Source organism: Oncorhynchus mykiss, chromosome 14, assembly GCF_057628025.1.
Source record: "Oncorhynchus mykiss isolate SJ-2025 chromosome 14, ASM5762802v1, whole genome shotgun sequence".
In the NCBI taxonomy this organism is placed as follows: Eukaryota; Metazoa; Chordata; class Actinopteri; order Salmoniformes; family Salmonidae; genus Oncorhynchus; species Oncorhynchus mykiss.
In genome coordinates, this window is record NC_143035.1 from 27,432,835 (window position 1) to 27,447,487 (window position 14,653).

General features: G+C 46.8%; 2 protein-coding genes across 2 annotated transcripts; both read left to right on the forward strand.

Annotated features, from left to right (window-relative positions):
* Positions 1-1,611: 1,611 nt before the first annotated feature.
* LOC110489054 (uncharacterized) lies at positions 1,612-8,430 on the forward strand. Its single transcript, XM_021561607.3, has 7 exons — positions 1,612-2,228; positions 2,369-3,941; positions 5,443-5,471; positions 5,825-5,953; positions 6,087-6,153; positions 6,694-6,801; positions 7,006-8,430. Exons 1-7 carry the CDS (start codon positions 1,933-1,935, stop codon positions 7,666-7,668), a joined length of 2,865 nt encoding a protein of 954 aa, XP_021417282.1. The 5' UTR covers positions 1,612-1,932; the 3' UTR covers positions 7,669-8,430.
* A 609-nt stretch (positions 8,431-9,039) lies between these two features.
* On the forward strand, positions 9,040-14,503 carry LOC110487760 (peripherin-2). The gene is made up of 6 exons (XM_036943637.2): positions 9,040-9,966; positions 11,314-11,556; positions 11,857-12,044; positions 12,740-12,986; positions 13,129-13,290; positions 13,849-14,503. Exons 1-6 carry the CDS (start codon positions 9,817-9,819, stop codon positions 13,909-13,911), a joined length of 1,053 nt encoding a protein of 350 aa, XP_036799532.1. The 5' UTR covers positions 9,040-9,816; the 3' UTR covers positions 13,912-14,503.
* Positions 14,504-14,653: the final 150 nt, after the last annotated feature.

Consider the following 14,653-nt stretch of genomic DNA (forward strand, 5'->3'; position numbering starts at 1 on the left):
TACAATCCAGATGTGCAAAGCTCTTGGAGATTTACCCAGAAAGACTCACAGCTGTGATCGCTGCCAAAGGTGATTCTAACATGTATTGACTCAGGGGTGTGAATAATTATGTAACTGTATTTCTGTATTTAATTTTCAATACATTTGAAAACATTTCTAAAAAAAGTGTTCACTTTATCATTATGGGGTATTGAAAAATCAATTTCATCCATTTTGAATTCAGGCTGTAACACAACAATATGTGGAGTAAGTCAAGGGGTATGAATACTTTCTGAAGGCACTGTACATGGAACCAAAAAGAGTTCCACCTGGAACCAAAAAGGCTTCTCTTCTCCTAAGAGGACAGCCAAAGAATCCTTTTGGGAACCTTTTTTTCTAAGAGTGTAGCCTACATAGAAAAGAACAACGGCCTAGCCCATAATAGCACATGTCGAACAAGACATACATCACACAATCTAGTACACCCAAATACAAAAAGCATGCACGCACGCACGCACGCACGCACGCACGCACGCACGCACACACGCACACACGCACACACGCACACACGCACACACGCACACACACACACACACACACACACACACACACACAATACAACAGACTGGGTTGTGTCTGAACATGTACATTTTTAATGACACAATCTATCAGTCGCTCCAGGCGAAAAACACTATCTGCTCTCTTAGGCAACTCATCTATTGATCGGGGAGAGTAGGGAGTGTAGTTCTGTCCTCTGGATGTTGGTAGTTTAAGCATCTCATCATAAACTGAAAATATTCAATGTAACCCTGTCTTGTCTGGTGGGGGTTTAAACAGGATATATTTTAGACTTTTTAAAGCTTTTGTTTAGGCTTTGTTTAGTTAACAAATGTGGTAAATAAGCTGTTTCAGTTTCCACCTTATTTGCATATAGATAATGACTAGTCCCTGTTAGGCATGGGTGTGAGTCACACAAACAAACAATTCTTACCGCAAATTTGCATTGAATGGTCATTGATGATGCGTGAGTTTTAAATTGATAGGTCTGATATCAAGGGTGTCAAAGTAATTTGGGGGGCCATTTTGTAAACATCATGGTCTGTAGGGCCAAACATTGGCAAACAAAAAGTTGATTTACATCCCTCTATTTACAGTAGCCTATTGTCACGGTATAGTGTCGGCCTCAACAGAATTACATGTGAATTCACTTCTATTAGGCAGCTGGAGTTGGGAGTACAAGTCTGGGCCCACATTCAACCAGATGGCAGGCTACAAAATGGACCCTAGGCTGCATGTGTTTCATGTTTGACAAGCCCTACCGTACTCTCAGACTGACTGTAGTGAAACTGGGGGACAAGGCCTACATATAATCCATAATCATCAATGATAATAGGCCTGTAAGTGCGCCGCTAGAGGCCAAGGGTAACCCCACATTTATATCAATAATCCAGAGCAATAGGCTAAATGAACTGCACTAATGTTCTTGTTCCAGCTGTGACGGTTCGATCCGGTTCTGCATTCACAAGGACAATTGTCTGTCTCGCGCTTTCAATTGGTTGGATGAAACACCACTACATCAGGATTCGATGTGGTTTGACTGATGTTGGGTCAGGGATGTGGCATATTTCTTCCACTGTCACGCAGCTATTCTAGAGTTGGAGGGTGAGGGAGACAGATGGATAGCACCAAGATGAGAGGCTGATGAACTGTCCAGAATAACTTAACAGCTGGATACTTCATTGAGATAATTACTTTCCCCTTTCAGCAGAAACAGCGTTGGGTTAGATATTTGGAAACATTTCAGATTTTCTTTTAAATTAGACCCATTTTGGAAATGTAGGCATTTGTGGTGCACATATCTTGAAGGATTTCGTATTAATTGCTCATTCATACAGAACATATGTAATACCGGTAACCAGCTGACAGAGTGATGGTTGTTCATCTTCTGGAGCTATGATCTCTGAGGCTGACAGACAGGGAGCAGTTAGACCCAAGAGGTTACCATCAGACGGGCACAGGGACAGGGACCGCAGCCCCAGACAGAGAGCAGAAGCTGATCAACACTATGTTTTACAGGAGAGACATCAGGAGGGCATCGACGACCTCCCTGCAGGGAAGAGACAAATGATGGAGAAGTTTTTCACTCCTGTTCATAGTCCTTCTCCAGGTGGGATGAAACCAGGGAAGCACTGCCATCACAACCCCGATCATTACCACCAGCACCGGGATCAAGAAAGGGAGACACACAGGTAGGATCACTATTGAGTTTCTCTTTTATTAAAGTTTCCTTTTTTAAACAGTTATGAACAGAATGCACATTTGATGAAGACTATAATTGAGTGTGGTTATTGAATGAATACATCATTACTACCTAATCTCTCAATATCAGCTACAGCAGGTTACGGGACAATGATAGACGCAGCAGTGAAAGCCACGGTCACCACCATACCCATGGTAACCATCTCCAAGATGACCAGGAGCAACCCCTTAGACGCCACCATCACCATCCTCAGCACCTTCATCACGATGACGAGATGTCGGACCACCACACCACCGTCACACTCTCCAGAGCATCTTCCTCCTCCCTCTCATCTTCCCCCTCCGACTCTTCCACCGAATGGTCCTCTGAGGCTGGCATTGACGACAAGTTCTCCATGAAGCACGTCAGCCGGCCGCAGCATACCATGTCCTGCTCCAACATTGCGGGAGGACGACAGTTCCGTGAGGACGACAGCGAGCTGCAGGTGTATGCCACTGTCAAACAGGGTCGAATTCACGGAGGAGGCAGTCCTGGGACCCATCCTCGGGCCCAGGAGAGGGGAGGACGAGAGCCCAGCTACTCCGAGCTAAATCGAGGCCACAGCCGCAGTGAAGAGGGGCTGCTGCAGAACACAGGAACTGACAAAGGGAAAGTACGGACACCCCCACACCTGAAGCACGGATCCCTCTACAAGACAGCCAGCCTGGGCCGGAGCCTGGCCTTCAGTGAAGAGGTCTTGGCTGGGCCGAAGAGGGCGGTGTCTTTTATCCAGCTCCCCAGTAAAGGCATCCTGAAAAACAAGGAGGCGCCACGGGACATCCGCAAGGCCAAGTCCATGGAGGTGCTGTCCCCCCGGGTGGCAGGCAAAGCGACAGGGCCCAAGGGGAAGCAGGATGTGGATGCTCTGAAGGATGCAGCCAGGCAGAGCATGGTAAAGGGGAAGATACAGTTCTCTGCCTTCCTGGATGAGATCACTAAACAGGTCATCAGCCCCGCCCGACTCAATACTCTGGGGGTCCCTGTCGAGACCGTAGGACCGGGTCCAGCCAAAGCCCCAGCATCCCCCAAATCTCAACCGAAAAGTCAGCCCCAGCTTCCTTCGAAAAAGCAGGGAGATGGGCAGGGGGAAGAGAGGGAGCCGGCTACTAAACCGCAGGCTCTGCCTAGGAAACTGAGGAATGCCTCTGACGCACGGTCACGGAAAATATCTCTCCCTGCAAAGTTTGGGTATGAAAGCAAGAACCACACTCCTCGTCTAGGCAGCCCCCCAACCCTCCTCTCCAGCCAACCCTACCCGCCCCACCCACCAGCTGGCTATGAAGACGAACCAGCTTCCCTGCCTGACTTCCAGGGTCCTGTCGGTAATAGGCATGGGCGGTATGGCCCGCTTCTTACAGATGGCACTGTCAGCTCCAGCCCTGAGCCCAGCCATCACAAACACCGGAGCTACAAACACCTTGATCAGAGCCACAGGTCCAGCCATAGCCCACCTTCATCTCCACACACCCAGCAACCCCAGCTACCCCATCACGCCCTGATCCACACACATTCCCCTCCTCCAGTACAAGGGCCAGAGTCGGAGTCTCCCTCCAGCAAGTCGGACTCGTCCCGGAACAGAGAACAAGACACGGCCAGCCCTAACTCCGAGCAGAACGACCGCCACAGCCAGTCAACCTACCGCTGGTGTCCTACTTCATATAGGGTGAAAAATAACGGATGTCAACTACAGATGTAGGATCTTCATTTGTGCAAGTTTGCTACAGGAGGAAAATAATCCTGCAGTAAATGGAAATGTCTTATGTAGATTACAATTAATGGACATTTTTGTAGGGGTTGATACATTTTTCGTTAGGGCAAATCAAGTCTGACATTTCAAAGTGAAAATGTCTAACTTTAGAAGCCTTTTAAAAACTTAAATACACCACACGTTTGTATTTCCTGCTCTGCAGGAAAATTCTCAGCAACAAAAGAGTGATCAAATTAAGATCCTACATCTGTATGCCGATGGAGTCAGAGTCTAAATACATACTATAGATAGTAGGTCCTAACTTTGGAGTTAGGTAAATCATACTATAGATAGTAGGTCCTAACTGTGGAGTTAGGTAAATCATACTATAGATAGTAGGTCCTAACTGTAGAGTTAGGTAAATCATGCATTGATGTCGTTGTGATACCCAAGTAGGATTTGTCCCAATGTTCTTTAATTCTTTAATGGGGCGGCAGGGTAGCCTAGTGGTTAGAGCGCAAGTTCAAATCCCCGACCTGACAAGGTACAAATCTGTCTTTCTGCCCCTGAACAGGCAGTTAACCCACTGTTCCTTGGCCGTCATTGAAAATAAGAATTTGTTCTTAACTGACTTGCCTAGTTAAATAAAGGTAAAATAAATAAAATAAAACAAATTCTCAAAGTGATTCAAACCACACAGGGAGTGTCAGTTAGTGTCCTAAACCACAAAGTAGCAGTTATATAAGGATAACTCAAGCGTCATCCTCTGTCTGTGACGCTTGTCCACATAAAGTAACCTTTATAGGCCTTGTGTTGCATTTGGAATAACACACTACCCAATGCGAAAGGGCCAGCTAGCACAGAGAGGACCAGCTAGTACAGAGAGGACCAGCTAGTGCAGAAAGGGACAGCTAGCACAGAGGTTCAGTTAGCACAGAGAGGTTCATTTAGCACAGAGAGGGCCAGTTGGCACAGGGAGGGCCAACTAGCACAGAGAGGACCAGCTAGCACAGGGAGGGCCAACTAGCACAGAGAGGACCAGCTAGCACAGGGAGGCCCAACTAGCACAGAGAGGGCCCTGCTGTGGCTCTGGCTCTATTAACGTCACTGATCCATATCTGACACACAATCCATAGCTTTTCTTGGAGCGTATAAACTCAAGTTCAATAAACAATCCCTTTCGCCCTGTTATGTCCCTATTATTCTCTCTGTCATTTTCATCTCGGTCCAAAAAACATTCAATTCAGTTTATGAAACTTTATTAGCAAGTGAAGAAACTGCACTGTACATTGTCAAAGCTTATAGTAACAATATCCAAAGTGAATGATGTGTATAGTAATGAGTCAAATAATAGTCAAAGAAAAAAAAAGTTGATAATAACATTACTAATACAACTAATAGAACTGTATTAAAAGTTATTAAATTAGAAAATCAATGAGTTATCTTTAATCTTCTCTTTTGCTGTCTCTCTCCACAGGCCTTGACGGATGACATAGGCGAACTCCAGTGAGTGTGATTTTTTTCCTTCTCCTCCTCCTCTCCTCTCTGTTTATCGATGCACTCTAAAGAGCTTTTGATTGTGAAATGTCACTGGATATGGATTGCACTAATGGCTTCCAGAGCTCTCTCATCACCTCCATCAGTAAAGATGGATGAAGAACATGTTCAGATAAACTGTATGAAAAATGGGTGTAACAATGGTACAACGCACAGCGTTCAGTCTGGATTAACAAGGCTGTGTGAAATCTCTAGAAGCTGACATGAGCTGCATCTAATGTGCTAAAATGGCCTCCTCAGGAAATGTGACTGCATTTTACAAATAAAACTACATCTCCCATGATCCTCCTGTGTGTAAATAGGACACTGCAGGAGGAGAATGCTGAGCTGCACCAGAACCTGATGCAAACAGTGGTCTGCATCGAGAGCCTGGAGGCGGAGCTAGCCAGGGCTAGGGAGGAGCTTAGCCACATGAAGGAGAAGTTCAAGAGGTCAGGGCTCATGATAACATGATGACGGCAGTGGAGGCTGGCATTGGAGGAGCTATAGGAGGACGGGCATACAAAATAGGCCCAGAATTCATAGCCAGACCCCTGCTTATGATGCTGTCTCTCTCTGCTGCAGGCTCCAGGACACACACACAGGTACCCAGCACACCAACAGCCTTCTGGGGGAGAAACTGCACTCAGCGGTAAGAATCAGGTCAAACATGAAAGATGGAGAGTCAAAAGAGAGCGAGAGAGTGGCCTCCCGAGTGGTGCAAGACACTGCATCGCAGTGCTAGCTGTGCCACTAGAGATTCTGGTTTTGAGTCCAGGCTCTGTAGCAGACGGCTGCGACCGGGAGACCCGCACAAGGGGAGGGTTTGGCTGGATATCCTTGTCCCATCACGCAATAGCAACTCCTGTGGCTGGCTGGGGGCAGTGCGCGCTGACATGTTTTCTACGACACATTGGTGCGGCTGGCTTCTGGGTTAAGTGGGCATTGTGGCTTGGCTGGGTTGTGTTTCAGAGGGCGCATGGCTCTTGACCTTTGCCTCTCCCAAGTCCATGAGAGAGAGAGACATAGAAACATACACTGTTCTGAATATCCTTCTCCCGCTCTGTCACCTCTACAACAAACAGTGTTGTGTTGACTGATGTCCTATGTTCAGTTGTTGAAGACTTAGAGCACAATTAGTACTACTGTTATACCATCTGTAGTGAACATGTACTCTGTTCTATCCCTGCAGACTGAGAGCCTTTGCTCTGAGAGGAAGTATATGGTGCAGCATATAGCCCATCTCAGCACAGAGCTGGAGCAGGCCAACGCCACCATTGTCTCTCTGGAGAACATCAATGTGAGCACAGCACCATCTACTGTGCAAAACCCACACTTTCTTTGTAAAGTTGATAGTGGCCTTACATTAAAACACTGTATCCATAATCTCCTCAACTCGTGTTCAGCTCATTGCTACCTACATGATCATTTGTAACTCCTCTACTGGTTTCTCTGTGTCTGTTGTAATTGTATAAACTGAGAGGATGTCTGTGCTGTCCTCCAGGTTCCCTGTCTGATCAAGGAGCTCCTAGAGAAGCACTTTGACTCTGGAGACGCTGTCAAGCAGTTCCTGAAGAACGCCTTGAAAACCGGCCAATCTACGGGAGACATCGAATCACAGGCTCCAAAACTGGAGCAGAAGCCGTCTGATTGGTCAAGCATAGGACTGAGGGAGTTTGAGGCGGGTCCACAAAGGGTCACTGCTTTTATGCCCTGGAAGCAGGAGGAGGGGTTTGGGGTGATAGGTCAGACAGGAAATGAGGATTCTGGCTCGATGAGTCCCCCTTTCTCAATCGCTGACATCAGTATGGCTGTATATAAGAAGCTAGCTGCCAGCCAAGCAGCAAGACAGCCCCGGCCTTCCAACTACCAACCTCACACTGACACCCCTCCCAACCCCTACCCTCTGGTGGAGTTGGGTACAGGGGGGGAGGGTTACCGTGTGCCTGCTGTCAAGGGGTGTGTGGCAGAGGCAGGGAGAGCAGCTGAGAGTAAGCAGGGTGCTGTTGTTGATGTGTCCTATCTGACGGCCCAGAGGGTTTTAGATGACTTCCTGCACCAGCTGACTCACCCAGAGGATGAGAGTGGAGGTGGGGGGAGGGGGCACAAGGCCAACGGGGAGGAGGAGGAACTGACGAGAGGGGGGCGGAGTGAAAGGAACCTGTGAACTTCTGTAATTGTAATCTAATCTTGCATAGGCTAGGATTGTTCAAATTGTGACGGTTTCTTTGTGATGGTTTCAGGCCTGTAGTTCTGCATTTATTTGACTCACTAAATGTCACTATACATTTGAGTGATAGCATTGTAAGTATTACATTCTTCCTTCCCAAATGTCTTGTTGTGCAGTGGTAAAGAAAGTATTAGACTTAAACAATTCATTTGCATACTCACAGAATATAATTATTGATTAAAGTTTACAATGTGGTACAGTTCCTTCTTTCCCTTATGAAGTGATGCAGAATTGAAAGAGTTTTTGGTTCGTGTCTAGACAGTGAGTAGAATTTTCTATTTTATAACAATGACTGCTATTTTGTAAACTCCAGTAAGCCAATGAAGTAACCTTCATATCTGAAAAACATCAATCCAGCTGCTACCCACTGTGTTTTGGGCTATCATGTCACATGACCTAGATTTGAACCTTTATTTTAAGCCTTATCCAGAGATATTAATTACACCAACAATGCCAGTAATTGTCTGAGGATGCTGCTGGACCATCTGACACACAAAGAAAAGTGGACAGTTTGATGAAAATGCTTGAAATAAAGGTTCAAATCCAGGTCATGTGACATGATTGTCCAAAACACAGGGCCCTACTTATGAATGCTATGCTGTACATCCTAATAAACTCTCTTAGCTAAAACTGAATAAAGTTGCTGTCATCCTCCCCGAATACATTTCATGTTGTAGATCAATAAAAGGACTGATTCTATGATGTCTGACAAGGTTTCTTGATTTGTCTTTACTGAACATTACCCACTTCCGGTGTTAAGCCATCACTCTCTCTCCTATTCTAACCTACGATGAACAAAAATATAAACGCAACATGCAACAATTTCAAAGAGTTTACTAAATTACAGGTCCTATAAGGAAATTAGTACATTTAAAGAAATTCATTAGGCCCTAATCTATAGCATTCACATGACTGGGCAGAGGTGCAGCCACACCCACTGGGGAGCCAGGCCCAGCCAATCAGAATTAGTTTTTTCCTAGAAAAGGGCTTTATTATAGACATAAATACTCCTCAGCACAACATTTGAGAGAAATAAGCCTTTTGTGCATATGGAACATTTCAGGGATTTTTTTTCTTCAGCTCATGAAACACTTTACATGTTGTGTTTATAATTTTGTTCAGTGTATGTATATCGCTCTCCCCCAGTCCCTCGGCCTGTAAGCGTTTATCCATCTCTCTCTATCTACCTGTATAAAATATAGCCCTGCCCTGCCCCCCTCCCAATCCTCTGTCTCAACTCCCTGTGAGTCTACCCGTCATAACCATCAAATCCAACCTGTAGGCCCAGAACAGGTTTGCTGATCAGACACTGGCCTGCTTTCCTATTGGTGCTCCTCTCCTAATAGGATCCCAAGGACTATGATGGGGGATTACCATATCCATACTGTACAATCGACATTGGCCAGTTCGTGTCCTCCACCATGGCCCCAGCAGGAATTTAAGGATGCACCTTGACCACCCACAGACCACACCAGAGGGGTTCCATCCAAAACAAACTGGGGTTGTCATCGTCAGTTATTGTGTGAATCGAAGAGTCACTGTCGTGGTGCAACCATAACCTGATGATTTGAAGGATTATAGTTTTGCTGTCAAAAAAGGACGTGGATTATCAAATATCTATTAGATTCATTATTTTCTTGGCCTTCAGTTTTTGTCTCACAACTTCAATTGGATTACTACGGAGATTCCTAATATTTTCCTTTCTACGTGAAAGTTTTGGATTATCGTCCCAACCTGAACCTGTCCTTCAACATCAGACAGGTCTCCATTCTTATCTCAGCCCACAGGAACAACTTACAGGAGATCAACCTGATAATAACTCACCAACGCACCCTGGAAAGGCCAAGCCGTACCTGTCTGTCTAATACAACAACCTTCGCATAACCTACTCCTATGAATTGCAGTAGTCCACCTTATTTCTTTGCCCAGAACTTTCCTTCTTTGAACCTACCAATATTCTTTCCTCATCCTTCACTGCTATCTCTCTCTACTTGATTATCTCAACATCTCCTCCTTCTGTCCTTATCTCTATCCTCTTGCTCTCTCTCTCTCTGTGTGCTGTGTTGGTTGTTGTGAGCACCAGCCATGGTGCTGCTGAAGCTGCAGTTCCCCCTGCAGAGGCGCGTGCGTCTGGCCCAGGGTCTGTGGCTGCTGTCCTGGCTGGCCGTGCTGGCTGGGGCCTTCACCTTCTCCCTGGGAGTGTACCTCAAGACCGAGCTGCTCCGCAGGGCAGAGGTACTGGCTGGAACTATAACACACACAAACTATAACACACACACACCTGTTCACACATGGCAAATTACACACACAACTGTTGTATTTCACACGGCACACACACGTGTCATGCTCACACATAACACACACACACGTTTCTGGCACTCGGCACACACACCACACACACAACTGTCTGTGTCACTACTGTTTCTGTGGTCTATCCTGGCTGGTTCCACTGTGTTATCTCTTAGTGTGGCGTCTGTCTCACACACCTTCACCTATCAAAGCTTCATTCACACTCGGCTGTCATTATGCAGTTGGCTTGAATTCGGACGAGCTTTGTGTGTATGTGTGGGGAAGGGGGGTGTATTGGTGTGTGGCTGTGGGGGGAAGGGGGGTGTATTGGTGTGTGGCTGTGGGGGGAAGGGGGGTGTATTGGTGTGTGGCTGTGGGGGGAAGGGGGGCGTATTGGTGTGTGGCTGTGGCTGTGTGTGGGGAAGGGGGGTGTATTGGTGTGTGGCTGTGGCTGTGTGTGTGGGGAAGGGGGGTGTATTGGTGTGTGGCTGTGGCTGTGTGTGTGGGGAGGGGGGGCGTATTGGTGTATGGCTGTGTGTGGGGGGGAAGGGGGGCGTATTGTTGTGTGGCTGTGTGTGGGGGGGAAGGGGGGCATATTGGTGGGTGGCTGTGTGTGTGGGGGGGGGGGGGCATATTGGTGTGTAGTTGTGGGTATGTATGTGGCTGTGTTCATGACTCATGCTGTGTATGGATTGTATGTATGAAGGGAGGGGGAGGGAGGGAGAGGGGTTGGTCGAAGCTTCACACCTATCACTCAGATATGTAGGGTGCACCGGTACAGTGTATCTCCAATGAACCATTGACTACGGGTGGCTTCAATCTGGGGCTTTTCAAAAAGGAAACATTGTTTTTCGGTGCCTCCGCTGGTGACAAACGCCGAGCTTCAACGCTCATTCATTTTCTGGATCTGACAAGTTGTTACATGAATGTTACTGAAAAAGAACAACAACATTCCTGAACTCAATAACACCAATACAACAGAAAAAACAGACAAATGATGTAGTTGATTGCACTTTACCTACAGTGTCATAGTACTGAAGTGGATATAGTGGAGCACTAGAAGTAGTTATGTAGGGTGCTGACTCTGACTCATATTGCCTTAGATGAACGTACATAAATGGAAACATCATCATGGAATGGTACATGGCAGAACATATCTTCTGGTGCTTAGCTCTGTAATGTAACATAGAAAGATTGTTTAGATGTAGTTTATTACTGCGTTATAACTAGTATATTGCCTTTGTTATAACTGGTATAGTAAGGTGACCCTAGGTTTGACCTTTGACCCTCCAGGTGATGGACAACACAGAGATCCACGTGGTGCCTAACATCTTGATGCTGGTGGGCTTGGTAACCATGGGGATCAACCTGTTTGCTGGGCGGGTGTGTCAGGACTCCCTGGACTCTGCCCGATTCCCTCCCTGGAAGCCCTTCCTGCTGCCCTGGTATGGCCTAGCCTGGATGGTGTGTGTCTGGTTGCTGTCTGCTGTGGTGCTCAGCTATGCCCTGCAGGGACACCTTGAGGAGTCACTCAAGGTAAGGGCCTCTGGGATGGGATGAAGAAGGATGAGACAGTAAATGCCGAATAACATAATGACAACATTCGGGTCCTATCTCAGTTAGTCTTTCTGTGATTCCTCGCATCCTATCTCCTCGCCTGCACCACAACCGTATTGGAGGAAAAGGTCACGGTCCCCCCACCCCTCTCCAATTCGTTTTGAGAAGAAGGCAAGGACATAAGAACTGAGGAATCCAGGAAAGATTAATTGAGAACAAGCCTTGGCTCCCATGAGTACTTCCTGGTCTTTTTATGACATCATCTCTGTCCAATCCCAGGTGGGCCTGAGGAACGGTATCCGGTTCTACCGGGACACGGACGTCCCGGGCCGCTGTTTCCAGAAGGAGACCATCGACAGGCTGCAAATGGAACTGCGTTGCTGCGGCAACACCAACTACAGGGACTGGTTCGAGGTGCAGTGGATCAGCAACAGATACCTGGACTTCACCTCTAAAGAAGTCAAAGAGTGAGAGATGGAGGAGGGGGAGAGAGGGGGGTGGAATGGAGGGGGGAGAGAGTGGGATGGAAGGGGGAGAGAGGGGAATGGAGTTGGAGAGAGGGGGATGGAGGGGTGGGATGGAGGAGGATGGAAGGAGGAGAGAGGGGGATGAAGGGGGAGAGAGGGGAATGGAGGGGTGGGATGGAGGGAGAGAAAGGGGGATGGAGGGGGGAGAGGGATGGAAGGGGGAGGATAAGGAGTGAGGAGAGAGGGGGGGAGGAGAGGGAGTAAGGGGAGGTGGAGTAAGGGGAGGTGGAGGGGGGACAGAAGGGGTGGAGGAGAGGGAGTGAGAGAGAGGGGGGATGGGTGGAGGGGGGACGTGGGAGGAGGTGAGGGAGAGTGCGAGAGGGGGGGATGGAGGAGGGGACGTGGGAGGAGGAAAGGGAGTGCGAGAGGGGGAACAGAGGGATGGAAGGGGGAGAGAGGGGGGAGGAGGAGTGAGAGAGAGGGGGGGGGGGGGTGGAGAGGAGAGGTGAAGCCCACTAACCATAGTTGTCTGACTTATCTGAGGTGATGATGACTCACATGTGATTTCCATACACCATGTCTCCAAGTGCCATCTCATAGATGTGTCATCCATCATTAAAGCCAGTGTGATTTATGTAAGGTAAAAATGTACAAGGAAAACGCTCAATCAAACCGTTAACCTATCTCCTTTCCAGTCGTGTGCGTAGCAACGTGGACGGTCGTTACCTGATGGATGGAGTCCCCTTCAGCTGCTGTAACCCCGGCTCCCCTCGGCCCTGTCTCCAGAACCACCTGACTGACAACACTGCCCACTACAACTATGAGCACCAGAGTGAGGAGCTGAACCTGTACAACCGCGGCTGCAGACAGGCGCTGGTCGACTACTACATGGGCCTCATGAACACCATTGGCCCCGGGATTCTGTCGGTCATCTCCGTACAGGTATACATATGCACAAACAGTAGTTTTCATTGGTTATTTTGTTACCATCAACCTCTACCCTTGTGATAAGGTGGCTTTAGATATACATTTTGTAACCTTTGCTTTGAGTTGAACCTTGACCCATGTAACATCATCTCCACAGATATCAGTGTTGGTGAGCCTGCGGTACCTGCACACGTCTCTGGAGGGTGTGGACCCGGAGAACCCCGAAGCTGACAGCGAGGGCTACATCCTGGCGAAGGGGGTTAAGGAGACCCTGATGGATGTCAAGACCACTGTGTTCAAACTGCTGCAGTTCGGACAGGTAGTGAACTACAGTACCCATAACGCTCTGTGAAACATGTCAGGGGTGTGCTCAGGGATGTGGAACGCTCTAAATGTTGCAGATAGAAGGAGAATAAACAGAGATGAAAAAAATGCCCCTATTGGATCTGACTGACCAATCATACAGATTTAGGATCTAAATTTGAGCCAGTTTGCTACAGCAGGAGAATAATCCTGCAGCAAAAGGAAATGTGAATTATTATTATTATGTGAATTAATGGACATTTTTCGTTAGTGCAAATCAAGTCTGAAATTTCAAAGTGGAAATTACAAACTTTAGAAGCCTTTTTAAAACTCAAATACACCACAAGGTTGCATTTCCTGCCGTGCAGGAAAATTCTCAGCAACAAAAGAGTAATAAAATTAAGATCCTACATCTGTACCTGTCCTACACAAAACATTTATATCTTAACATTCTGTAACAATACATCCTCCGGATCAGACCGTCAGTGTTGTATGATGTACTACAGTACCCGCAATGCATTTGGTAATGAATTTGGTTGTATCTCACTAACGTGTCCCGTCTTTATCAATACAGGTGGAGGCAGGTGACGAGGCAGAAGCTGGGGCGGACGGCGAGAAGGCAGCCACGTCCAGCTAGATGAAAGATAATATGTAACAATATATGGGTTTGAGAAGGGGAGTGAGGCTGTATTGAGCACTAAAATACATAGGGAATCTTATCTTATCATTAATCTTATTTTATCATGCTCCGCACAGACTAGACATGACAAGATCTAACAATCCATAGTTTTTTTTAACTTGACAGAATTTGGAAAGATAATCTTTGAGAGAATGTTGTGTCCTGTTGCTCCATGATGGACAATACATCAACTATTGAGGGGGAGGGTGATGTTTCATGTGGTCAAGAACAAACAAAGTCAAACTACTGAAAAGCACCCAAGAACACACACATACATTTGGTAAATATTCAAAAACAATATTCACATACTGGTACATGAGTAAATGAAAAATCACACACACGGAAGTGAACTGATGTTCTGATCTTTGATTTGGATCAGACAAAATGTAAACCACACAGGTAATAACGTAACAAACATTCACCCAGTGTGAAGAAGGCCTACAGTCAATTGAATACTGGCCTGGCTATAGAGTTTGTTAATGCACTGCTAAGTAACATGTGAAGTTGGCATCTGGCATTGAATATATTAAAGTTAGTTGCTTTTAATGGATTTGCGGAGTTGAGTCTTTTTGTACTAGATAAGCATTCAACTGAATTGGGTTATTTCAGTTCACCCAGAGGTATAGGATGATGGTGTGTGTAATGACTGAAAGTGATGCCAGTGATACAGTAGGCCTAGGCTACTGTAGGTTTATGACAG